The sequence below is a fragment of the Perognathus longimembris genome, chromosome 7 (assembly GCF_023159225.1).
Source record: "Perognathus longimembris pacificus isolate PPM17 chromosome 7, ASM2315922v1, whole genome shotgun sequence".
NCBI lineage: Eukaryota > Metazoa > Chordata > Mammalia > Rodentia > Heteromyidae > Perognathus > Perognathus longimembris.
This window is the reverse complement of record NC_063167.1, coordinates 54,655,868-54,682,155: the sequence shown is the minus strand read 5'-3', so window position 1 is coordinate 54,682,155 and position 26,288 is coordinate 54,655,868. Positions and strand designations below refer to the sequence as shown.

General features: G+C 39.1%; 1 protein-coding gene across 1 annotated transcript in view; it reads right to left on the bottom strand.

The window, feature by feature from the left end:
* St6galnac5 (ST6 N-acetylgalactosaminide alpha-2,6-sialyltransferase 5) overlaps positions 1-21,469 on the bottom strand; it is a 170,224-nt gene extending 148,755 nt beyond the window's left edge. Inside the window, exons 1-2 of the mRNA XM_048349946.1 lie at positions 21,417-21,469; positions 20,385-20,621 (exon numbers count right to left, since the gene is read on the bottom strand). Coding sequence (XP_048205903.1) covers positions 20,385-20,621; positions 21,417-21,431 — 252 coding nt within the window. The 5' untranslated portion in view covers positions 21,432-21,469. The remainder of the gene's footprint in view (positions 1-20,384; positions 20,622-21,416) is intronic.
* Positions 21,470-26,288: the final 4,819 nt, after the last annotated feature.

The following is a 26,288-nucleotide window of genomic DNA, read 5'->3' as shown; positions in this document are numbered from 1 at the left end:
TTGCTCCTTTACTCCTTAGAAAAGTCCTAAAAGGGCAACTGGTATGACATTTTTTTTTTCTCTATCAAAAGCATAATACATACTAAGGGAACAAAATTATCAGGTGAATCCCTAACTTTTGTAGCCCGGGAATATTTTGAGGCCCAGTTGTTAATGTGTAAAAATTTTGCCAATTATACAATTTCATCGGAAGATATTGAGATGAATGTACTACAAATACTTGTTTCAACTATTTCTTCAACCTACAGGTTCTAAAATAGAACATCTTATTTAAGACTACTAAGGAATCTTATGAAATATTTTAGTGAGAGCCACACTGAAGTGTAATCTGCCAATCCAGTAAGATAATTCTCAACAAATTAGGTGTTAATCAGTAAAAACAATAGTCAATAGTAAAGGCATCTACATGTGATTTTTTTAAGTCATGGAAGTAAGGTATATATATATATATATATATATATATACATATATATATATATTCAGTGTGAAAATGAGAACGAAATAATTTCATGCAGGTGTGTTCCCTTTCAAAATCATTTCATTTTGTTCGATGCGTTTGTTAAACCTAGTCACAGTGGAGTTTTGTAACTTCTTAGAAAGAAACAAATTGGCTCATTTTAAAAAAATGGCAGACTTGATAAACATTTTCTTTTGCAAAAGCATATTCTAATTCTGGGTCAACACTAAAGTTTTCTTTGAGAAATGCATCTTTCTTGTATTCTGTGGCCTAGGCAACCTTTAACAAATGTGGTTCGGAACCTTAATTCCTGGTTATTGCAAATGAGAGTGGTGAAGAATAGCCCTTACGAATATAATTTCACATCTCAGTACTTCTTCCATTCCAAACCTTGTGTGTCCCACACCTACTTGTATAACACTGGGTAGTATTTTAAAAAATTAACTGGTGGAACATTATTTTACTCAGAACATTCAATTTTTGTAAGGCAACATCACAAAAAGAAAACGTGTTTCCCTTTGAGTGTGACCCCAATTATCTAGCAGCAAGTGGCAATAGGGTGCTTGCCAAGCTCTCTGGGAAGGCCCATTGGACACAGCTGGACACAAAATTGCCTTGCCTAAAGTTCCTCCTGCCTTCTGTGCACTCCAAACTCCCATGTCCCTGGGTATCATTACATACACTTGGCTGCTTTTTGTCATAACTCCCTGTGAAGCTCCTTAGGATCCTGTACTTCTGCCACGGGGTGGTGATAGGTAGGAAGAGTAAAGTCTATTTGGGTCGACAAAAGGTCAATTACCAAGAGACCTCATTCAGGCAGCCCCAAAGCAGACTCAAAGAAAACTTTAGTTTTATGAAAACTCAGATTTTATTTAAGCATCCTGGAAGGTTGAGAGCTAAACTTTAGACATGTCAAAGATTTTTAAAAGGCAAATATACTCACATTCTTTATTAAATATAATACACACACAGACATATATATGTATACACACACACACATATATATGTGTGTGTGTGTGTGTGTGTGTGTGTGTGTATCTTTTGTTGTTGTTGTACATGGAGCTTGAACTTGGAGCCTGGGCACTGTCCCTGAGCAGTTTTGCTCAAGGCTAACATTCTACCACTTTGAGCCACAGTGCCACTTCCAGTTTTCTGGTAGTTAATTGGAGATAAGAGTCTCACAGACTTTCCTGCCTGGACTGGTTTTGGACCATAATTCTCAGATCTTAGCCTCGTGAGTAGCTAGGATTACAGGCGTGCGCCCCTAGCACCCAGCTTGTGTGTGTTTGTGTGTGTTTGTGTGTGTGTGTGTGTATTCAGTCTTCACATGGCAATGTTGTCTTGAACCTATTTCAAAGATAAAGAAAAATCTAAATGCCTACAACCCAGAGTGAATTTGAAAATGTTTACCTTTGTATACAGTGGCCACATTTCAAGGTCCAAGAAAACCTGAATGTAAGTCACTTCCACGAATGGCCAGTATTCCTGGAGTTTATCAAAGGTGCTAGATATTGTAACATTGACTTTCTCATTAAATACTCCCAGTAATCTAATGTGGGTAGGTATTGCTTATTATACTGTAATTTTCCTTTTTCTGGTTTTGATGGCTTCCTCCATTCATTTTTTTCTTCTTCTCTCCCTCCCTTTCTCTCTCCTTTCATCTTTCTTTTTTTCCTTTTTTTCTTTTCTTTTTTCATTTTTTTTTCTTTTTGGGATAGGCTTTGACTATATAGCTCAAATTCTGGCCCCAAACACTATCTTCTAGCTTCAATCTCCTGGTACTGAAATTATAGGCATGTACCATTGTTATCTAGCCTTGTGCCTTTTAAAATTGAACCCCTTTTGTCTTTTATCTTTTTGTCAATATGCTTCTTTCACGTTTCTCTACAATAAAAGATGGAACACAAATCCATCCATTCCTGCAATTTCCTTTCTTCTGTTTCATTTTTCTTCTCCCTTATCAAAGTTTCTATGTGAAGCTTTCTTCCGAGTACTGGATCTCCAAAGCTTACACAATCCTGAGGGTATATGTTATGTTTTCTCATTATGATTTTCCTTATGCTTGCCAAAACTAAAGGTATAAATTAAAGAGTGAATGCATAAATGGTATTTAGAATACAAATCCTGCTGTCTAGGAACCGCATATGCTTGAGGCAACCCCAGCACTTGCTATTTGTTGCTGAGACCAGACAAGTTATGGTGAGCAAGGGACACACGTTAACTCACTTAGGGAAGATGCTTATGAAGCAGCTAAAGGCTTTTATTACTAAATTGCACATTTAGTCATCTTTTCTTTCTGTGCACAACTGCATAGACTGAAGTACAGAAACTTAGAAGAGAGATTTGATTATGTGTGCAAGGCTTATGTCTTCCTGATAGTGGTTCCTTTTTCGCTTTAAGAACTCCAGATACAAAAAAGTATCTTTTAAAATCTTTCCAAGATTTCCTGTATATTGGTCATAAACAACATTTCTTTAAATTATATGCAATGTGTGATGCTGCTGGAAGGTCTCTTGTGCTCCCACCTCACACAGGTAATGTTTTATTGAGGAAGGATATTAATTAGGGTAAAATATTAAAAAAATTAGATCTTCCTAGGATTGAAGGAAAGTTTGAGACTGTGCATTTATCCTCTTTATTTTCATAAGTGTGTAGACTTCAGAGAGATGAACATCAGCAACCCCACTTACCTTCATTGTTTATAAGTAGTGGCGAGTGCTTTCCCGCATAAATGGAAAACTACTCTGAGTAATGGGAGAAAATGTTCTAAATATGCCTCTTTCAACATGTCCCTTCAGGTGTTGCTTCCTATGCCTATTGCAAAATGCAATCTTTTAAAATAACAACATAAAAAACAAAAAAAAAACCACACTAAGTAACAATGACAGCCATGAAAGTGGTAGTTTATTTTCTCTGTCCATAGTAACACTCTCATGGGAGTACGAAATTTGATTGTGTCTTGTGTGAGTTGTGAAATCAAGCTTCCTGCAAATGGGAGCTCAGAATAATGAGAAATTTCACAACCTTTTAACTACTTACTCGGTAGTATACAAAGCAGACCTATTCTTAGTCTATAAACCAAACCCAAAAATCTTCTCTGCCACACAGGCATCTTTAAAAGATCCTTAAAAATAACTCATGTCTGTCATTGGTGGCTCACACCACCAACAACTCATTATTATTTTCCATGGCCTGTGACCCATAAGAACTACAATGTCTGATATAGCTAGTGATGAGGTATATAACTGGAGCACTTCCCCACATCTGTCTACTTTATCTATCTATCTATCTATCTATCTATCTATCTATCTATCTATCTATCTATCTATCATCTATCTAGTTATTTATCTATCTATCTATCATCTATCTACCTCTCTCTTTCATCTTCATCATCATCTATCTTCTATCAATCATCTCCCTATTACTTACCTGTCTATTTATGTACCAAGGTAACTGCATACAGGAGGATAATTTCCCTGACCAATGATGCTGGAGAACACACAAGTAGAATACAGTGACATAGACACATCACATCATATACATAGTTAATTCAAACTGGATCATTAACCTGCAGTGAAGGGTAAAACTATCAAACTCTAAGAAGGAAACATTTAAGGGATTCTTCATGCTATTGGATTAGGTGTTCATTTTAAAATCAAAAGTACAAGTGAGAGAGAATAGAGGAGATGTTGTTATCATCAGAATTTAAAACTTCTGTGGTCCAAATATACTATCATGAAAAGAAAATACAGGCAGATGTGGTAAGTCACACTTGTTATCTTACCTACTTGGGAGGAAGAGATTGGGAAGATGTTGGATTAAAGCCAATCTGGGCAAAATAGTTCCTGAGACATCATGAAAATCAGTAAAAAGCTAGACAGTAAAAAGCTTCTGGGCTTGTAGTTGTCATCCCAGTTATATGGGAAGTCTAAATAGGGGGATCATGATCCCAGCTAAAGCATAAATGCAAAACTCTATCTGAAAAATAACTAAGGCAAAATGCTTTGAGTTATGGCTCAAATGGTAGAGCACACGCTGAGCAAGTGCAAGGCTCTGAATTCAAAACTCATTAACATGGGGAGAGGGAGAAAAAGAAAATAAAGAGAAAGCAGAATCCACAGAACAAGAGAAAATGATTTCCGAAGCATATGGGATTTGTATATAGACTACATAAAGAACACCTATAACTCAACAACAAAAATCAAAATAATTCAATTGCAAATGGGAAGAGGATCTAATTATAAAAATAAACAAATATATGGGCACAGACATGATGCATTATTCATTACAGAAATGCAAGTCAAACCTGTAGCTAAATACTATTTCACACAACTAGGGTGGATAAAAGGCAAAAAGATAGGGTAATTTAGTGGCAAGGATGAAGATCAATTGTGACATACATATACTGCTGATGGGACTGTAAAATGGTACACAGTCTCTTTACACACTTCAGCAGTTCCTTAAACGGTCCTGGCATTGCCATATGAGTTAGCAATTCCACTCTAGATGTGTACCCATGGGCTTCCAAAAATAGAAGTCTGAACAGTGGACATTTTTTTAATGTGATCAATTCTTACTACATTAAGCATTTATGTTAAGTGACATGAACGTTGAGATTTTCATTTTAAAAGATAGTACTGTTTTCAAACATTCACCATGATGGAATGTGTGCAGAATGTATATGGTTAGGTTATGTCAGGGGGTGCTCTTAGTAAGGCCACTATGAGTTCAGCAAAAGCAAGTGAAATCTTTCTTTGAAGGAATGGCTTTCAGGTAATTACAGATTCCCAAAGCCATGAGTACAGAGAGGAGTATGGAGTCACCATAAACAACAACCCCCACAAAGAACAAGGAAATGGTAACTACCTTTGAAAGAAATCAACATGTAAATAAAGCAGTTTTAAATCTATAAAGATGTAAGACAACGAAGTTATTCTATACCAACATACAATGTTTAGAAAACACTATGTAAAAAAAAGTGAAAATGGTTTAGTATTCCCATTTAGCCTGAGAACAAACAACTCAATATCAACAATGACATGGGAAGAACATAGGGATGAGGTTATAAAACGTTGAGAGAAAAAATATCCGAACTGGGGAAAAAGTGTAATTTTAGGTAGACTAAAATTGTGTTTACCATTAATTGAAAAGCATCAGTGGAGTTTCTGAAAATTTAATTCAGGAAGAAATGGAGATCTATGTTTCAAGAAGTAATTAAAAAGCCAAGAGATTGATAATATGCAAGTAAATCTATGTAGAAATTTAATTTAAAGAGCAACAACAATAATAATGCTAATATCCAGTTGGTTAAGCTTAATAGAAAATAATTATAAAACAACCACTAAAAGGTGGACACAACCCAAGTGTCTTGTCACAGTAAGAAAGAGCAGTAGAAGGGGTAAATCAGGTCAAAGTACATTATACACATGTATGAAAATAGGATGAAACCTCTTACTTTGTGAGTTGGACACATGCTAAAAATTACCAGAAAAACAAAATGTGTCATATCCATACCATCAGACGGAGTTTGGTATTTAAAAAGTGTAAAATATCCAGGAGCTGAGAGGTCACAAATGTAATCTGCTACTCAGGGGGGTGGAGGTTAAGAGGATTGTGTTTAGAGGCAAGCCAATGCAAACTACTCATTAGGCCCAATCTCAGTAGTAAAGACTAAATATGGTAGGGTGCACCTATGATCTCAGCTACATCAGGAAGCATAAGTAGGAGAATCATGATCCATTCTGGCCTGGGTCAAAAGCAAGACCTTATTTTCAGTTGTTTGCTAATTTTGTTTCCATAGCCTCTGGTTAGCAGTCTAAAGTGATTTTTTTAAAAGTTAGAATGCTATGTGTGTTTCCTACTTGATAATCTTTTCTGCACTTCATTAGATGATTATTAAATAGTTCATAGTCTTAAAAAAATAACCAGAGCAAAAATGGGATAAGGGTATTGTTCAAGAAGTAGAGCCTGCCTTGAAAGAACAAAGTCCCGAGTTCAAATTTCACCACTATACAACAACAACAAAAACAAGAAAACCTCCACAAAATAACCATGTTACCAAATGAAATAACCTTGAAAATATTATGCTAACTGAAATTAGACATGAATGAGATTAAATGCCCTACAAAGGTATTTGATGGAGTTTCTTTTCTCTTGCCCTCCTACCTTCAACCAGGTGAAACAAATACTGGATGATTCAAAAGTTATGAAATATCAAGACAAGATAAGCCTATAGAAGATGAAACAATGGTTTTCAGGGACTCAGAGAGGAAAGACTGGGATGTTATTGCTTAATAGTGATACTGTCTTCTTGTTTTTTTGGCTGGTCCTGGGGCTTGAGCTCAGCCTGGACTCTGTCCCTGAGTCTGTCTGTGCTCAAGGCTAGCGCTCTTCTACTAGAGCCACAAGCCAATTGCAGCTTTTTCTGTTTATGTGGTACTGAGGAATTGAACCCAGGGCTTCATGCATGGTACACAAGCACTCTACCACTAAGCCACATTACCAGCCCTGTGATACAGTCTTCTAGAGGTGATGAAAATCTTGAGATATAAATAGTGGTAATTGTTACTCAACACTGTGACTACAGATAATGCCACTAAATTGTGTATTTAAAATGATTAAAATTGCAAATTATATGTACATAAGTTTCCATGATAAAAATATTTCTAAATAGAATGTGAAGGATTAAGTGATTTTTTTTTCAATTTGGAGGATAAAGGAGTACTCAGGCAGAAAACAAGGGAATAATTTAATAATTTGCAGGCTTTTTTTTTTTTTTGCAAGCTTTCTGGTGTTTCCAGACTCATTCTTCTATTTGAAATCTGCCAGTCAAGACATACAAAATGTATCTGCTGCCTAGTCAGTGTCATGGGAAAGGCCAGCATCTCTAATGACAAGATTATTCTTTCCATGGATCGCACGAGTAAGAGCTCTAGGATTATGTCAAAAAGCAACAGCAGGAGCTGGGAATATGGCCTAGTGGTAAAGTGCACGCCTCGTATACATGAAGCCCTGGGTTCGATTCCTCAGCACCACATATAAAAAAAGCTGGAAGTGGCGCTGTGGCTCAAGTGGTAGAGAGCTAGCCTTGAGCAAAACAAAGCCAGGGACAGTGTACAGGCGCTGAGTTCAAGCCCCAAGACTGGCAAAACACAAAACAAAACAAAAAGCAACAGCAGCAGGTATTGAAAAATATAAGGAACAAAGTAGCCCACAGGATTTATGGGGTACAAGAAAAATTAGAAAAAAAGTCATTGAATTCAACAAGTTGAGTTAAAATAAGAGAAAGAAAATATTTCACATAGAAGATGAAGAATACAAGAAAGGTCACTAATGAAGAAGGTGATAATTATAATTACTTGTGTTGTAAAAATCATTTTTAGAAAAGATAATTATATGAAAGTAAATCTGCCTTACATATGAACAGGGAATTAACTCTGTACCATTTATAGAAAGGGAATGAAATCAGCTATGTTGGGGAGGGGCCATGGGATGGAACCTTTAACCCACACCCTCAAAGCAGCTACCATTGGTTGAAGAAAATAGAAAGAAAAGTGACAAGGAGAATTAAGAGATTACTTAGGACTATAAAACAAATATTATAACTATTATGAAATATAGAATAATATTTATTATATTATCAATGAGTATCAAATATCAATTATTATTAGAATAATATTGTTAAGCACTATAAATATCACATAAAATACTTATAATAATATTACATATTTTAAATAGTATGAAATTTAAATATTCCTGGAGTATACTGTGCACCTGGGAGAACAGGAGGACAGAAAGAGAGAGGAAGGAAGGAAGAAAGGAAGGAAGGAAGGAAGGGAGGGAGGGAGGGAGGGAGGGAGGGAGGAAGGAAGGAAGGAAGGAAGGAAGGAAGGAAGGAAGGAAGGAAGGACGGAAGGAAGGGAGGGAGGGAGGGAAGAAGGAAGAGGGAGGAAGGAAGGGAGGGAAAGAGGGAGGGAGGAAGAAAGGAAAGAAGAAAGGAAAGGAGGGAGGGAGGGAAATTTTGGCTTAAGACTATAAACCACAGTAGTGGCTAAACTGGTAGAGAGTCACATACACCTATAGAATTAGTGACCTGAGCCTTCAGTACACACATGAACACACATTTCCTAACTATACCACATATAACCTGAATATATTTGGGCTTTAAGCTATTAAGCAAGCAAAATCTTAGTGAGGATTTACCAGTAAGCCTCATACCCTCCTTTATATTCCTGATCATTTCGTATTGATAAATCAATGCATACATGGACTTTGCATATTTAGCATAGAAAATAAAAAATAGAAGTACATTCAAGTTCACATATTTACATTTTGCTATTTATGAAATCTTCAGGAAGTAAAAAGCATTAACTTATCAAGGGTAAGTATGTTTTAGTGCTAGATTTATGAAGAATTTTTACTTCCCTTTGTGCCTTTTGCCATTTCTAAAGGACAATGAGCATATATACATTTGAGTATTGTATATATACAAATTGTGCATAGAATAATTATAGTTTCTTGGGTACCAGTGGCTCATAATCCCAACTACTCAGGAGGCTGAGGTCTGACTATCACATTTCTCTGTTTCGTTCCAATTTTAGTATATGTGCTGCTGAAGAGAGCACCTGATTATCACATTTCAAAGCCAGTCTAGGCAGGAAAGTCTGTGAGACTCTTATCTCCAATTAACCACCGAAACGTTAGAGGTAGAGCTGTGACTGAAGTGATAGAATGCAAAAAAGACCAGGAGCAGTGCTCTGGCCCTGAGTTCAAGCCTCAGGATTGATGTGCACCCATGCACGTTTGCATGTGTGTGCACACACATGCACATACACACACACACACATCCTGCTTTCTTTCCTTATTGAGTTTTTATTTGCTGGTTTTTTTTTTTTTTTTTTTTTTGGCCAGTCCTGGGGCTTGGACTCAGGGCCTGAGCACTGTCCCTGGCTTCCCTTTTGCTCAAGGCTAGCACTCTGCCACTTGAGCCACAGCGCCACTTCTGGCCATTTTCTGTATATGTGGTGCTGGGGAATCGAACCCAGGGCCTCATGTATATGAGGCAGGCACTCTTGCCACTAGGCCATATCCCCAGCCCCTGCTGTTTTTTTTTTTCCTGAGGCAGAGTCATACTGCACAGATCAGGCTGTAGAGATTATACACAAATTTTGACCATCCTGGTTCCCATATTTTGAAATATAAGCAAAATGTTACTACTTTCTCACATTCATTGTTCAAAAGTTTTAAAGTAGAATGAAAGTAAAATGAATTGGCATCATGTTTTTTGGTGCAGAAGGAAATGCAACACTTGAGATGATGTGAGAACTGGGATATATCCCCAACAGCAGGCTGGCAGGTGCAACATTGCCAAGCAACTCCAAAGATGCATCCCATAAACCTCATTTTGATGAACAGCATACATGTTTGTTCCCATCTAATGCTTTTCCAATGAATTAGGAACTGGATTCTCTCTTGACAATTCTTACTTTACAGCCAATTTCCTTTTGATACAGGTGAAATGGAAATTTTTCTTTCTTTAGAAGTTACTAACAAACTTATGTGATTCAAAAGAATGATAATAGGAAATGAAAAGAAAGGAAACCTTCTACCTCACACTTCAAATAGATCTAAACCTGGTATGATTTATTATGCAACAAAGTCTTCCTTGACAAGAACAAAGTCAGTCCACCCCACTGTGGAATGGTTACAGAAATAAAATCTCTGCAAGTGTGTGTGTGTACGTGTGCGCGTGCGCGCGTGCGCGGGCGTGTATGCACACGCGCAGTGCATGTGCACCAGTTCTGCAGCTTGAACTTGGCCTGAGCACTGTCTCTTGAGCTTCTTTGGTCAATGCTAGTGCTCTACCATTGAGCCCAGCATCGCACCTGGCCTTTACCTTTCCTTTTTGTAGTTTATTGGAGATAAGAGCCTTGCCAGGTGCTGGTGGCTTATGCCAGTAATTCTAACTACTCATGAGGCTGAGATCTGAGTATTGTGGTTCAAAGTCAGCTCTGGCTGAAAAGTGTGAGATTTTTATCTCCAATAAACTACTTAGAAAAAGCTGGTAGTGGTGCTGGGGCTCAAGTGGTAGGGTACTGGACTTGAGCACAAAGAGACTCAAGGACAGCACAAAGGCCCTGAGTTCAAGCTCCAGTGTCAGCAACAATACAGAAGGTTTCATGAACTTACTTGCCCAGGATGGCTTCTAACAATAAGACTCAAATCTCAGCCTCCTGAATAGTTAATATTGCAGGCATGAGTCACCATCACCTGGCTCTGTCACTGTATTTATTCTGCATCTCATTGGCTAGATAGCAGGTGTAGGGTCTAATTCCTGTTGTCACTAAATACATTATGGAGTCTCCACGAACAGCTGTAAGACCACTTTTTTTTTTGTTTTGCTCAAGTTAGTATGTGGTATTAAAATGCACAGCTAAGTTGACATTAGACAAAGATGAAATGCCATCTGAGATCATTGTGACTCTTTTCACTAACTATTGAGACGTAACCCTGAACCATGAACCTGCTATTTGAGGAAACTGCATTCTTGACTGCACAGGCCCAGTGGAGTGATCTGAGAGCAGGCAGAAAGCTTTGGTTCCTCTGACCACTAGCCACATTCACTCAGAGCACAGAAACCCCATCTATAAAAGGGCCGGTTAGGACCTACTCCAAATGGAGTCATGCAAAAGCTAAGAAGGCGCAAAGATACACACATCTTAGAGAGTTACTCCTCTAATTTACCCTTTAAAGACTTCCCCAGTGCTTTTTAGATAAAAATCCAATCTTTTTAGCATGTAAATTTCACCATATAAATCTACACTGCGGTTTTATGTCTCCTTCTCTGCTGCTCTTAGAAGACAGTGAGTTTCATGAAGTCAGGGATTATACCTTATTCATAATTACTTGACACAATGTTGTATATAGAGTAATTACATGATATTGTATAATAAACCAAGGAATAAATGAATAGTATTTAACTTTGTTGAGAGAATCTTAGGCCCAGAATACTATGGCTGGCCAAAGAACTCACAAGAAGTGAGAGGCTGGGGCACATCTCCCTAATTCCAGGGTACCATGCTATTCTCAGATGTGGACACCAAAGTACCTCGTTTCCCATTGTGAAAGGATCTTCATGTGCTGCTTTGTATTTAAAGGGAGATAGGGCCCCAATTTATCATTTCTGTCTATTCCTATGATTATTGAGTCTATTAGCCAAATTTGTTCAAATCTCTTTGTTATATATAATCACAACATGGCTCTGACTATTCAATGTTCAACCATGATTTAGTGGGCTTTGACATGTATAAGAAAAAAGATGGATAAATCATGTTCTTGGCATGAAGAAGGTAGAATATCCAGGAAAACAAGCAGGAGGACAAATAACTGCAATATTGTGACTAATGCTGTGCACAAGACACAAAGAATAAGTTAGCATTTGCCTACGTATAGTTGTAATTATAATAATTGTATAATAATTATAAGAAGTGTAATAAGTATAATGCAGTCACCCATAGCACAATGTCAATAACAGATTGTATATATGATTGTGGCCCATAATATTATAGGACCAGCTATGTCCTAGTCATCTTAGTTTGTGCATGTGCACTCTATGATATTCCCATAACAATGAAGTAGACAAATCATGTATTTCTCTGAATGCATCTCACAGTTAAGTGAGGTATGATTATATTTCTTTCTTCCACTTGTCCTTCATCTTGCTTCCCTGCCCCCTACCATGTCTAACACATAGTAGGTGTCAATATGTGGTTAATTGATCTATGCATGGGTAGTCTAAGAAAATGTCTTGCTATTCTGCATGGAGGTTGTACCTGGAAAAGCTTTTAAAAGGAGAGATACTTGAAGTGGATCTTGGCTTATGGGTTAATTCTTTACCTGGTAAATAAAAGGAAAGAGTATTTCATGCTGAAGGAAAAAGCATATGAGTGTGAAGCAGCAAGCTATGTTCCCAGGGCTTGTAGAACCTGGGTTCAGGGAACTGTGGGAGGTGAGGATGGAGAAGTAGGCCAGGCAGACACCTTGGGAAAGTGTCCTCTAGGCAATAGGAAGCCATTGGAAACATGCAAGGAGCACACTCAGATCCATAAGTAGAAATGCAATAACACTTGCATTTCGGCCAGTGGAGATGTCCCATATGTGCAATTAATTTCCAGAATATTCTTTCTTATAAAAAATAATTGTTTAACTCAGCATTTCAGAATGTTCTCAGAAATTCTACAGATAGACTAGGCTGCAAAGAGACAATACACTAAAAATGTTTCCTTTCATCCTGAGCTATATAACTAGTCAGATTGACTGTCTCCCCATAGGTAAAAATAGTTATGTGTCTGAAATCATTCAAAACAAGTATTCCACCTCAGAAATTAGGAGGAGTCGGGGCTGGGGATATGGCCTAGTGGCAAGAGTGCTTGCCTCATATACATGAGGCCCTGGGTTCGATTCCCCAGCACCACATATACAGAAAATGGCCAGAAGTAGCGCTGTGGCTCAAGTGGCAGCGTGCTAGCCTTGAGCAAGAGGAAGCCAGGGACAGTGCTCAGGCCCTGAGAGTCCAAAAGCCCCAGGACTGGCCAAAAAAAAAAAAAAAAAAAAAAAAAAAAAGAAATTAGGAGGAGTCAATGATATTTGCTGAGTGGCATTCCCTTCCCTCCCTCCCCCAACACTTGGTTAACTGAGTCTCTTGATGGTGCTTTCCTCCCCTCTGTGGAGAAGGTAATTCTGTTAAGTGAGTGTTCTGGGCATGGCATTTTCTGCAAATAATTAAACATGACTTCTTTTGTTCTTGGTAGATTTTTTAAAAGGGAAAATTAAATCTTATTTGCACACACATTGTTTCAATTACCTTAGTACCATGCCATCTTTAGAGTGCCCATTACAATGTTAGTCACTGGTAGAAGATTCTTTTTACCTATAGAGAGGCATGTTCTCATATCCATTGCAGAATAATATGATATTTAAATATTTCTTTCTTTCCAATAACTCGATAGGTCCAGGCTCTTCATTTTAATAAATTCTGTCCAAATAATAGTGAGTTCCTGCTTAGAAGATATTGGCACTGAATTTTCCTGATGGTAATGATGTTCATGTTGGATTCACATTTTATTTTGAGCTCTGCCACTAATCCATGACCTTGGACAAATCATATGACTACTGGTAAATTCCTTTTGATGATTTTTAAGTTTCTGATGTAGCTCAAAAATTCTGAGTATGTTATAAAAAGGTTGATTAGTGCAAGTAGGTATAAATGAATTAGTTATAGAACTATGAATTGTGGCAGAAAAAATGGATACTTATGATATGCACCTATTCCTTTTTTTTTTTTTTTTTTTTTGGCCAGTCCTGGGCCTTGGACTCAGGGCCTAAGCACTGTCCCTGGCTTCTTCCCGCTCAAGGCTAGCACTCTCCCACTTGAGCCACAGCGCCGCTTCTGGCCGTTTTCTGTATATGTGGTGCTGGGGAATCGAACCTAGGGCCTCGGGTATACCGAGGCAGGCACTCTTGCCACTAGGCTATATCCCCAGCCCCACCTATTCCTTTTAAACCACCCTAGATGGTGAGAAATTCTTGAGGAAGACTCATTTTAGAAGATATTTACATTCCTTACTGAGATAATGCTCATATTTGACAAATATTTATTGAAGATTTTGGTTATTATATTAATATATAGGAATACTATGACAGAGAGGAAAAAAACTTCCCAGCTTGCAAATGCTGACTATCTACCAGGGAAGGCAGACAAGTTTAGACAAGAAATAACAATAAACCAGAATAAGTATTATCATGAGACTCTAACTATGAAGACAAAAACATACAGCTAAGTTCTAACTGGGGCTACATGTCAGGGAACTTTTCCTTGTGGATGGGCTGTCTAAGCATAGTGTGATTTTGGGGAAATCATATTGAACAGAACACACAAGAAAAATATTTACTTGTCCTACGCTCAGACTAAACCTTTAAGATTGAGGGAACTAATGAAAAAGGATGTGAATACATCTCATAAACGTCCCTACCCTCAAGTTTTAGCAATATTTTGATCATAATTTCACTGATGGATCCAATTCAAGGTTATAGGTAACAATATTATGTAACAGGTAACCATTCATTGTCTTTCTACACAGCATCTCAAAGAGTAGATAATAGGTTACACATGCTGACTGGTGTTGTTTTCAACTTTTTGAAAACCTTTTTTACCTTTGATCTTCCTGAATACCAATATTTACAGAGCAGGAATCATACCATACTGCCTGACAATGTTATGGAAGTTCACCTCCATAACAGGTTTCCAAGACAGACCTGATTGCAAATACTCTGCCTTTTGAGCAACACAATTACATTCACATTCATCATAGTACAAGATACAAGATTTAGTTTGGCTTTGAAAGTTACTGTGTGTTACAGAGATGTTTAAACCAGGTTGTTGGCTTTCAAGACTCCAGGGGAGTCCCATTTCTCATCAAAGGAAAATCATCCAGAAACATAATGTTTTGACCATAAAGTCAATCTACTATGGTTGCTTTGATAATGAGGTCATTTGCTAATTATTCATTGGGCAATATATACATGAACCCAGGTATGCAGTTAATAAACAAGGAAACACTAGTTAGAAAGCTTTACAAACTTTTAGGATAATAGTAGTCTTTAATTTGTTTTATAGTGGGAGAAAGATCATAGAAACTACCTTGATTTATTATTTCCTGATTTCATATTTTCAGTCAGCACTTGCTTTATTACTAAGCTTTTCTTGCTTTGTCTTTTCTATCCAATTTTATCAAAGGTTTCTTAGAGAGTAGAGATTGTACTCTTCCACCCAAATATCCAATTTTGAAACCCTTAGACCTTCAATGAGTACTTACTGAGGGCTATGGTTAGTTCAGAACCATCCAAATGAATCAGCCACAGAACTGCTCATTGTGATAACTAAAACATTTCCAACGATGAATCTAAACTTTAATGTGTACAAAAATTGCAAGTAAAATCTGTGGAATATGGACTCTTACATATCATTCCCAAAGATGATTCTGTTGTAAATCATTCTCACTCTTCTTCCCAGTTATTCTTCTCTTGCAAAACAAATTTAGGACATAAAAGACATACTGTAGCCTTGAGATTGAACTGATGCTTCTTAAAGAGAAAGAAATTGACCTAAAGTAAAGAGTTTCTGTCCTTCTCGCCATTCTCACATTCTTCTAGTATCCAATAGTACCATGTACTAGGTCCTGCTCAACAAGATATGCAAAGACTTGTTCTGTAGCACTTAGATTTTATTTGGAGAAGGGCAGACAATAGTTGAAAATTTTTGGGATTATTTGAGATATTGTTATCTGAAATAAAACAGGCTAATATGACAGGCAAATATTCAAGGATTATTAAATAATGTGGTACATAAGAAGGGGACATAAGATCTTAGAATTCAATGGCCAGAAAGATCTAAGCATGCCAAATACCTTGGGGAAAAGGGAACAGCAAGTATGAAGGCCCTAACGAAAAAAGAATCAGTTAGAAGATAACATGTATGGAGTTTGAGATGTAGTCCAGTCAAAGCCATCCACTGAAAACGTCAGGGTGGGAGAATATTGAGATTACTCTCCAGGAAATCTGGGGAAATGTTACTAGCTGACATAGCATTAACGAAGTTTTTTTTTTTTAATGTTGTACAAAAGCTTCTTCTGTTAAAAGTAACCATAATATGGCAAGTCCTTATCCATAAAAACTAGTTCATTCTATGATTCCTTTTGTTTAAAGCCTTGTGGTAATAGGATTCCATTATCATCGGCAGATTACATTTTGTAATACCTGAGCATTGAAAATAATCTCATTTTGAATTTCCTTCAGATCCAAGTGACTTATCATTCATTGAATTACTCAAATGTCATTAAACAGGACCTAATAAATTATGTTAACTTACCTTTCAGAATTCATAGACTTTTCTAAAGGAGAAATGCTTATCCTATCATTTCTAAATCAGTTATGTGACATGTGCTTTCATGCAGGTTTGGGATTTGTTTTTAGTCTTGCATTGATTTGTCTTATCACTCCAACTGTACATGTACCAATTAATAGTAATAGTTGTATTACAACTAACCATTTTTGATTCTCATGAATAAAGGAATGTCTAAAGGAGGAAAGAAAGAACCAAGGATGAACATGTTATTGGTATGTGGGAAATCCATCCTGGGGTAGTGTGGTGGGGGCGGGGTGAGGCTACTTCTGAAGTGAAGAGATAGCTGCTCAGCCTCAGACCCCATTGATCACTCATTGCCCTTTTATAAGTCATCTCAAGGAAGGGCAGCCAGGATGACTGAACCTTCTGTGATAAGGTTCTGTCCACTGGCAATGGGAATCTACTCATAGTTTCATTACACAGAGCTACCAGATGGCAAAGGTCTTTATCTGTCCAGACCAGATTTCCATCTCTCTTACTCTGCTTTATGACTTAAATGTTTCTTTTTTTAAACTGTTGCTTATGTGTATGTGTGTATGTGTGTGTGTGTGTGCATGTGTGTGTGTGTGAGAGAGTATCTGAGAGAGAGATTCGATTATAACAGTTGTAATGCAAAAGTTTCCCACAGCCATGAAAATTGGGTTCTTCATTTGTGTCTGGTCAATCAGGCTAGATACCAATGACTTCAAAAAAGGGGAGCAGCAGAATAATCAAAATCACGGACTACAGTTACTGTAGCTGTAGTGCCTGCAACAAGATGGAAATATGTTTGTGGAAAAAAGTCTGGGTAATGGGCTGGGAAAAGAATAGAAAGGCTCTAGCAGAAAGGAAAACCCTTATACATCCACCAAAGATGAGGAGTTTAGTAATGCTGGAAATACCACTGCAGCTCACATCTTTGGTAAAAAGAAAGAAAGAGAGAAATAAAGAGAGAAAGGAAAAAAATAGGGAAGTAGAGCATAGGACCGGGGAAAGTGATGTTTTAAGCTTCAACATATACTACTCATCACTTGACTTGCAGCCTCTTTCAACAAAGGCCCACAGTGATTTAATCTCTCCAGCAAGTCATCTGCAGCCATAGGAGACAAGACTATCACTGCAGACAGGCTGTAATTTGTGAAATTCAGGTGCTGGGGATTAGGACCACCTGTTGAACTTAATCTTGGAGTTATAATGTTAATACCATCGTGTAACTGAACACAAACACTACATATTTATCAGTCTTTGAGACCTCCAGCTATGGAGATGTGAACGTTTTCCTAAATAGTGTCTGCAGCTCTCTCCAGACTCTAAATCAAGGGCAAATAAAAAGTCTGTTGGAATTCTCATTCAGTATGCAGTAGCATATGGCTTCATGGTCATCACATTCAGCATATCCTATCATTTTTTTCTGAGACCTGATGTGAGGAAAGTGGGGGCAAAACACCCATCTGGGTGTTCCCTGGCAATGTAAGAATAGGAAAGCTTTTGCTTCTTACCCTCTCCTGAGTTAATAGGGGGATGATATTCTTAGCAATTTGCTAACAAATGATTTCCACCCCTGCCGTGGCAAGGCTATAAGAAGATCTCAAACAAAACCCAATTAAATACCAGTTTCTAGAAAGGACGTACACATCTTACGCGTGCACCTTCAGCTGGCCATCAGAGGAGAGCTCTGCCTCCTTTTCAGCCACCTAAATAGTAGCAGTTAAAGGGCTCAATGACTGCATTTTGGTAGAAGTTTACATTTAGTTTTGTAGGATGGATGGGTTAAGGACTAAAGAGAAGGTACAGATTTTATAATTTCCATTTGTTCCTTTGCTTGGGGTGGGGTAAACTTCATTGAAACCTTGAATAAAGAGTTTTACGAGATATAGGTTTGGTTTTGGTTTCCTTCTTTCCTTCCCTCCCTCTTTTCCTGCTTATCCCCTCCACTTTTGGATTTTTGAGACAAGATTTCACTATCTAGCCCCCGGGTGGCCTTGAACTTGATTTATTCTTGCCTTTGCCTGGGATTACAGGTGTGTACAACACCTCACCTCCGGAGATATTGGTTTTCTACAAAAGAATTTTATTGATTTACTTGTAAACAAAGAAGATCTTCCCCTGCCAAGAATTCCAAGGACTTTTATGTGGTATTTATCATTCATATAGTACTTCAGTTTACAAAGCCAATTTACTATATCTTATTTCACCTTTTCTTGTAGAGTTGAGCATTTCTTCCAACAAAGAAAAGAGCTGTTCTTCATTCTAATTTTATAAGGCTCTGATTCATTGAAGATTTTATTTTAAAAATCAACAGGAGGGCATTATGTTTCTCTTAAAATTTCAGTGTCTTAGCTGGCATCTATCAGTATTATACAAGGAGGGAAATATTAGGAATAAATATCTTCCTCCAAAACAGATCAGAGCTTTCAGTAAATCGATTTTTTGACACCTCTATTAATCATAGCTTCACAAGTATTAGCCATTTTCACCGAACAAAGCCATGAAAATCTACCAGTTCAATATATTTATCAGACATCAACTACCACAGAAACACCACATCCATCCACAGCCAGAAGCTGATGTCTAAACTTTCCTATGACTTAGCCCTTGTCAGTTGCTTGCACATACAGATCCAAACTATACAGTTAATCACAACTAAGAAAAAAACCTGAAGTCTGATGAGCCTATCAACTTCAACTTTTGGATTTTAAGTATATTCTCCATCATTTCCTAATATTTCCCCCACTTTTCTGCTCCTCTGAGAAGTTCCTAGTATAAGTACCACCTTTTCAAAGAAACTTTTCTTGCTTCTTCCAGGGGAGGTGACCCTTTCCTCTGAACCCCAATAATGTTTGTAACTTTCATTCATTTATCTGCTCAGACTTATTTCATGATATATTTTGTCTTCTACAGACATTTAAAGATCTATAAAGGCTGGCTTCTGTCTCAGTCTTTTGTGCCCTCCAATCCTCAGGTGAATGACAACCTTCTGATTGTCTCTTAAAAAGGCTTGGCTTTTTTGTACACAGTAAGAGCAATCTTTTCACATAGCAGAATCTGCAGAATATTACTTTTGTTTACATCATAAAATATGGCAAAAAAAAACCCAGTTGTGGGATTTCAAGAAAACCTCTAGCTTTATAGGGCCGATACAGAGGAGATGTATGTTTTAATGAAAACACATTAGCAGGTTTAGATAATGGGAAATGCACTAAAATTGTATTAAAGTATCCTCTGAATCAGGAAAGTTGATTAGGATTCTCCCAGAGGCTTCCTCCACTGAAACCACAGATTTATTATTCCAGGGAAAGGAGGCTCATTTTTAAAAAAAAAATCAGCTTATTAATTATTAGCCAAGTCATGCTATAGCTTCCTGGAAGGAAGAGGAAAACAAGCTTTCAAGCCAATGGGAGCTGAGTTTGTGCCTCCAGCTTTGAGAAGCTGCCTGGGCACTAGGCCTCAAAGCTGAAATCATCCAGCCCAGGGTAGTAGGGAGAGATCAGAGGGGAACCTGCAGCCAGAGCAGTGGCTGGGGGCTGCTGGGTGCTCCTCCTGGTCCTGGATGGGAAAAATGGTGCCTGACTATGAGCCAACCTAGGTTTCTTTCTACCAGGGCAGATCCTGCCGAATTCAAGGCTTCAGCCACAGGACATCACAGGCTGTCTGAAATTCTGGGGCTTAGAAGATTCTAGCATCAAGACTGGTTCCTGTTCAAACAATTTAGCTTTGGGGTCTACCACTCACCTGATTCCTATTCCCTAAGAAGATAAGCGAAAAGCATACAAACAAAAAACTTTGCATTCTTTGCCTAATAGGAATTCACACTAAGTAGGAAGAAGGCCACCCCACCCACCCCAGCGGGTCCACTCTCCTGCCAGCCTCTTGGGAAATGAACCTACTCAAGACGCCTCCCAGCCCCGGGAACGGGTGGGGAGAGAGGGCACAGGTGTGTGGGATCCCCTAGCTGGGCGGCGCACGGGCTGGGACGTAAGCCTTCACCTTGTGATCCACCACGCCGAGGTATCCGTCCAGGGGTCTCGGTCCCGCGGGGGCTGCAAGGCGCGGCGCGGGGCTGCTCTCCGCCGCTGGCTGAGCGCTACCGGTTGCCGGCGCCTGTTGTTGTGGCTGCTGTGGCTGCTGCGGGGGGCGCTCCTTCTGGCCGCCAAGGCTGCTGTACACGAGCAACAAGCTGGTGCACATGGTGGTGAGCGCTAAACACACTGCCAGACCATGGCGCTGCGGGCGGGCAAGAGGGAGAGAGCCAGAGACAGAGGCTGAGCCAGGACTCGGAGTGAGTGCGCGCGGCAGGGACACCTGCCCCGCGCTCGGATCGGCCCGGGCCGCAGCCTGGACGAGCGCAGCAGGGACGGAGGAGGCACAGTCCCCGCGCAGATGGCAGGGGATGCGCCCCGCGCGTCGCCGCTCCCGGCCGAGGCTGCCGCCCAGATCTCTCGGTAGAGGGCAGGAGGTGGCGCGCGGCGCGGGGCTAATGGAAGGAGAGCGCGTCCGCAGCCAGGGCAGGGGTGGGTTCGCATTTTGAGGAGGGGTCCTCCTCTCTACCCTGCAGGAATCGTTACCCTTGGCACCCCTTTATCCTCCTTGATTCTCTAGGGTTCCACCTCGGCGGTCCTTGCAAGTTTTCAATCTGGCAAGGAAACCCAGAAAAGTCTGCAAAGGTTCCCCCCCTCCCCGCCCCTCGTAGTTCTTGCCAGGCTGTTGCTTTGGGGAGCATCCTCTGTTCTCAAAGAAATCTCCTCGCTGCGTTGGCTCTCTGGAGCTCGGTCTTGCCCCTTTGGACCATTGGCTGGAGATCCAAGAGCCTTAGCAACCCAAATAGCCACTCGGGATTATGAGCCAGGCAGAGCCATGCAATCGCGAGGGGACATGAAGCAGGTGGAAAGTTGTCCCTTTCTAACAGGCGACCCATGACACAAGGTTAGGTTGTCCCTGAGGCTCCTCAGTGAGACCCAGGGACGCTGAGCCCGAGGGGGTCCCCGCCTCTGCCTAGTAGAGTTGCAATAACTGACTCACCATCAGGGTCTTCATTTTGGGCACCTCTTTTGTGCGGAATCTTCAGGCACGCGCGTCCAGAGCCACTTTTTTTTGGAGGGTTTCCATTGTAAGTGATAGGGCACCGGCTGCTCTGGGTTTTTTTTTTTCCGCCCGGCGACTGGCCGCGGCTGAGCGGGCGCAGGAGCCGCGGGACCCGGCAAGCGCCGCTGTGGCCGAGATTAGACACAGAATTAAAACTGAACCGGACCCTCGTAGTCTCTCAGTGCTCGACACACTGCCGCCTGCCGCCGCCTGCTGGGTCCTAAAGACCTCTGCATCTTCCCCCTCCCTATCCTGCCCCCAAGCAATCTTCTTGGCAGAGTAACATTTCTGGGGCCAAAGATCTAACTTGCCTGGTTAACTATTTCTTGATTGCAGGATTTATTTCTTTTATGAAGTCATCAAACCAAAAAGAGAAAGAGAGCCTTAGGTTCTGCATATGATAGCCATTTGAAAATTTGCAAACTCAATTTTCTCTTCTGAGTTTTTGGTACCACCTCCAATGTCAATAACCCTATATGTAGTTTTAGCATTTAGGCTTCTAGACAAGGGAAATCTACCATGAAATGATTTTCCAAAAAAAATTATATTATATTTGCTGTTTTTCAGTTGTAAGCGACCAAATTTTGTTTTCTCCTTTGTTTTTCTTTTCTCAAATGCACTTATCCATATGCAGTCTTTATATTTTATTCAAATGATCTTAATCATTATTTGCATCCAAGATTACAATTTATGTTTTCACTTGCCCTTTGAGGAATACAATGTTCATCTAAAGGTTGGTAAATTTTTTGAGACATTAAGCATATCATCTCCACATGATTGGCTGGGCTTACATGTTCTTAATTTCAAAGAAGAATTTTTGACTACTAGAGCTAAAACTGCTCATGGCTTCTTTAATAAGAATTCTAAAGCCCTCTCTACTCTGTCTATGTTGGTTGATTTCACTGAAGGTACATAATTTCACATTCACAACTTGAACTAAAATTAAAACATTAATTATTGTTCAGTGTTGGAGAATTCACACCAATAGCTTGTTTTTAAGGATATTTCCTTTTCTGCATTGAATCCCAAATGCCATTTGTTAAATGTCTAATTTAGCTAAAAACATATTTCTTGTGAAATTGCTCAGTGAAAATAGTTGTCTTAATGTCATATGTAACAGCTTACCTGCAGAAGGGTAACATTAAAGGTTATATTAAGATAGAAATGATCAACAGGCCAACTGAACCAAGGGTGCAATAATAGCTTTCTCAAGGCCAAAAAAGGCATTTCAATCCTTTTTAAATTTCCACTACTCTACTGCTGGACTGATGATATAACACGAACAATTTTTAACTTACTAAGCATCTTTCCATACTTCTGATGAAGAAAGTTAAGTTGTTGGTTCCATAATGAATACCAGTGCAAGGCACTTGAGAGGCAAAAAGAAAAAAAAAAAAAAGGAATGCATGTAGTCTTTCAAGGAAAAACACAAAATTCAAAACACTGTTCAACATTGCCAGCCTTGGAGCTATTTATTCAATTTGTGCTTTAGGCGTGAATAGTAGCAGTTGTTAGGGCAGGCAAAGCAGCAGCCAGAGGAGAATCTTATCAGGTCTTGGCAATTCTTTATTGTATGGTTGCACTTGACACTCAAATTAATGAAACAAAGGACCAACTTGATGAATTGTTGCAAGCAGATTATCTGGGTTTCTCCAGGGCTCTTTTTTGAGATGGCACTAGAAAGAAGCTCCTGCAGTTTTTCAGGATTATTCTCCTGCCATCTAGCAAGTTGTCCAGTGACCGATAAAACACTTCTACTATATTTCTACTTGCCAAACAGAGACATCATCTTTATGATTTAAGCTCATAGCGGCATGCTGGACATCTGTTACACAGTATGTTTGACCAAATTCATTAAGCTTATGCTCCCCCACCTCCCACTCTGGGGATAGCAGCTAGCTAAATGCAAAAGCTACTTACAAAATGACCAAGGGAGAATTTAAATGTCTATTGTGAGCTTGATTTGAATGACTTCAAGGTGTCTGTTTTTCAAATAATTGATTAAATTGATCAAGCTATTTTAGGTCTTCCAACCTGAGAGCTAAGTGGCCAAAGGCATGGTGTGAAATAAAACAAGTAGCACAAGTTCATTCAGTTTGATTATTATTTTAACCATTAGCTGGTATCTAATGTGTCTGCATTAAGGTCCACACAGATGAATTAAATATAATTTCCTTTAAGGTTTCATCAACTAAAGTGTGTGTGTGTGTGTGTGTGTGTGTGTGTTCAATTCATACATTGATAGCAAAAACAACCCCAGAATACTATAGAATCAACATATATTTTCAAAGCACCTACTATTTTAAAAAGTTAAATTGTTATTATAAAGGTGATGTATAGAGGAGTTAGAATCAAATAAGTCAGGTAAAGAATACGTTTCTTTTTGGACAATGCTACTCTTTCCCTTGCTCTCTCCCAGCTTTCCCTGCCCACTCCCACTCAACAAGTTGTATAGTTCACTTTCAATGTAATATCTAGTAAGTACCTGCTATTTTAAACAATTACCCTGTTCAGCACCTTGTACATGCTAGGCATTGGGTTACTGCTATTCCCAGAGAACTCACAGGCTGTTCTCAGATGTGTGCTAGGAAACTTTGTTACAAAGAAGTAGGAACAATCAACATATCTGGCTCATTTTCCCCCAACTTTTGAATGCCTTTTTATTCAAGATCTGAGAAGTTTGAGATTTCCGGAGCATCCATCTCTATTTATGTAACTTGATGCACTCCTTTAAGTTAATAATTTGAATAGCTGTGAAGAGCAGAAAATAGTCAGCGTCACAAGCACTTGATTGACTTGGAGACAAGCAGACAGGTAGGCAAGTCAATGAGGCATCTGTAGTTCATCTAACTTGCACAGTTCAATACAAAGCCAGGAGGAATCACAATTTACTTCTCAGAATCCATGTAGTTAAGATGGATTTCTCACCATTTAAAATTTTGCCACATTTTTGCCTCTGGTGCTATCACATCCAATCAAATAGATTTCTATTTTTTTTAAATGAGAGCAAGGAATGGAATGGAAAAGAAATTGAGTGTTCCACAATGTAAGATATGTGATAAAGTGAAGCCGAGAATTTATGAAACAAAGAATGTCATAGGCGATGAGGGAGCAGATGGAACCTGGAGCTCAGAGAATGTGCCAGCCAAGGCACATAGCCACAAGGACAGCACAAAGCTACCACAGGAGGAAGAAGGACAGATTGCTGGAAACCCATGAGCCTTGACTTTGTCCCCAAGTGACTACTAATTCACAAATAAATATTTCCCACATTTCCAAGATGAATGAAAAGCAGGAAGAACCCAATGTAAACTGAATTTGAGACCTGACTGACTTTCAACTTATGATTTCAAAGAAAAATAAGCCAGTTTTTGTAAGGCTCAGCAAAAGCAAAAAGTTTCATTATGACAGAAAGTCCTAGAAAAAGTTCAGTGTTTGTTCAATTGTGCCTCAGTGTTTACTTAACTTTCTATATTTTAGAGGCTAGGCCCAGTAGGCCGGTTGGTTCAGAACAAGTCCCTAGAACCAGGCAGTGGGGCCTAGATTCTTTTTTTTTTTTTCTTGAGAGCAAGGAGTGTGTCTTTCTTTTTTTTTTTTTTTTTGGCCAGTCGTGGGCCTTGGACTCAGGGCCTGAGCACTGTCCCTGGCTTCTTCCTGCTCAAGGCTAGCACTCTGCCACTTGAGCCACAGCGCCGCTTCTGGCCGTTTTCTGTATATGTGGTGCTGGGGAATCGAACCTAGGGCCTCGTGTATCCGAGGCAGGCACTCTTGCCACTAGGCTATATCCCCAGCCCTCTTTTTTTTTTTTTTAATAGTGCATCAATATATAGATTTTAGTTTAGTAAGGTAGAATATGTGAAGCTTTTTTTTTAGTTTTTTTTTCCTGAATAATTATTTATTGTCAAAGTGATGTACAGAGGGGTTACAGTTTCATACGTAAGGCCAGTGGGTACATTTCTTGTACAATTTGTTACCTCCTCCCTCATTTCCCCCCACCCCCTCCCCCCTTCCCTCTCCCCCCACTGAGTTGTTTAGGTGGTTTACACCAAATGGTTTTGTAAGTATTGCTTTTAGAATTGTTTGTCTTTTTGATTGTGACATTGTCATTTACTAAGTCTGTGACCTTGATGTCTTACTTAGCTGTGCTTTTGTTTCCTCATTTGCAAAATAGTTCCTGAAAACATTGATGTGAAAGGTTAAATGAGATGCTACACATGGAATGTCTAGAGCAATGTTAACCTTGATAGTTCTTTATTATTACTATTAGCAAACTGGGTTTGGAAGCAAAACTAAAGTTTACGAGTTTTACCAATAAGCTGCAGGACTAGGGACAAGGGAGTTATAAAAATATTCAGTAGAGGGCTGGGAATATGGCCTAGTGGCAAGAGCACTTGCCTCCTACACATGAAGCTCTTGGTTCGATTCCCCAGCACCACATATATGGAAAACGGCCAGAAGGGGCGCTGTGGCTCAGGTGGCAGAGTGCTAGCCTTGAGCGGGAAGAAGCCAGGGACAGTGCTCAGGCCCTGAGTCCAAGGCCCAGGACTGGCAAAAAAAAAAAAATATATATATATATATATATATATATATATATTCAGTAGAAGCTGGGCACTGATGGATTATTCCTATAATCCTAGCTCAGGAGGCTGAGATCAGAGAATTTCAGTATGAAGCATCTGGGCAAGAAAGTCCATGAGATTCTTATTTCTAAGTAGGCAGCAAAAAGCCAGACATGGAGGTGTAGCTCAAGTAGTATTGTGCCAGCCTTGAGCAAAGAATGTTTCTACAAAATGAATATAATAAAGATGA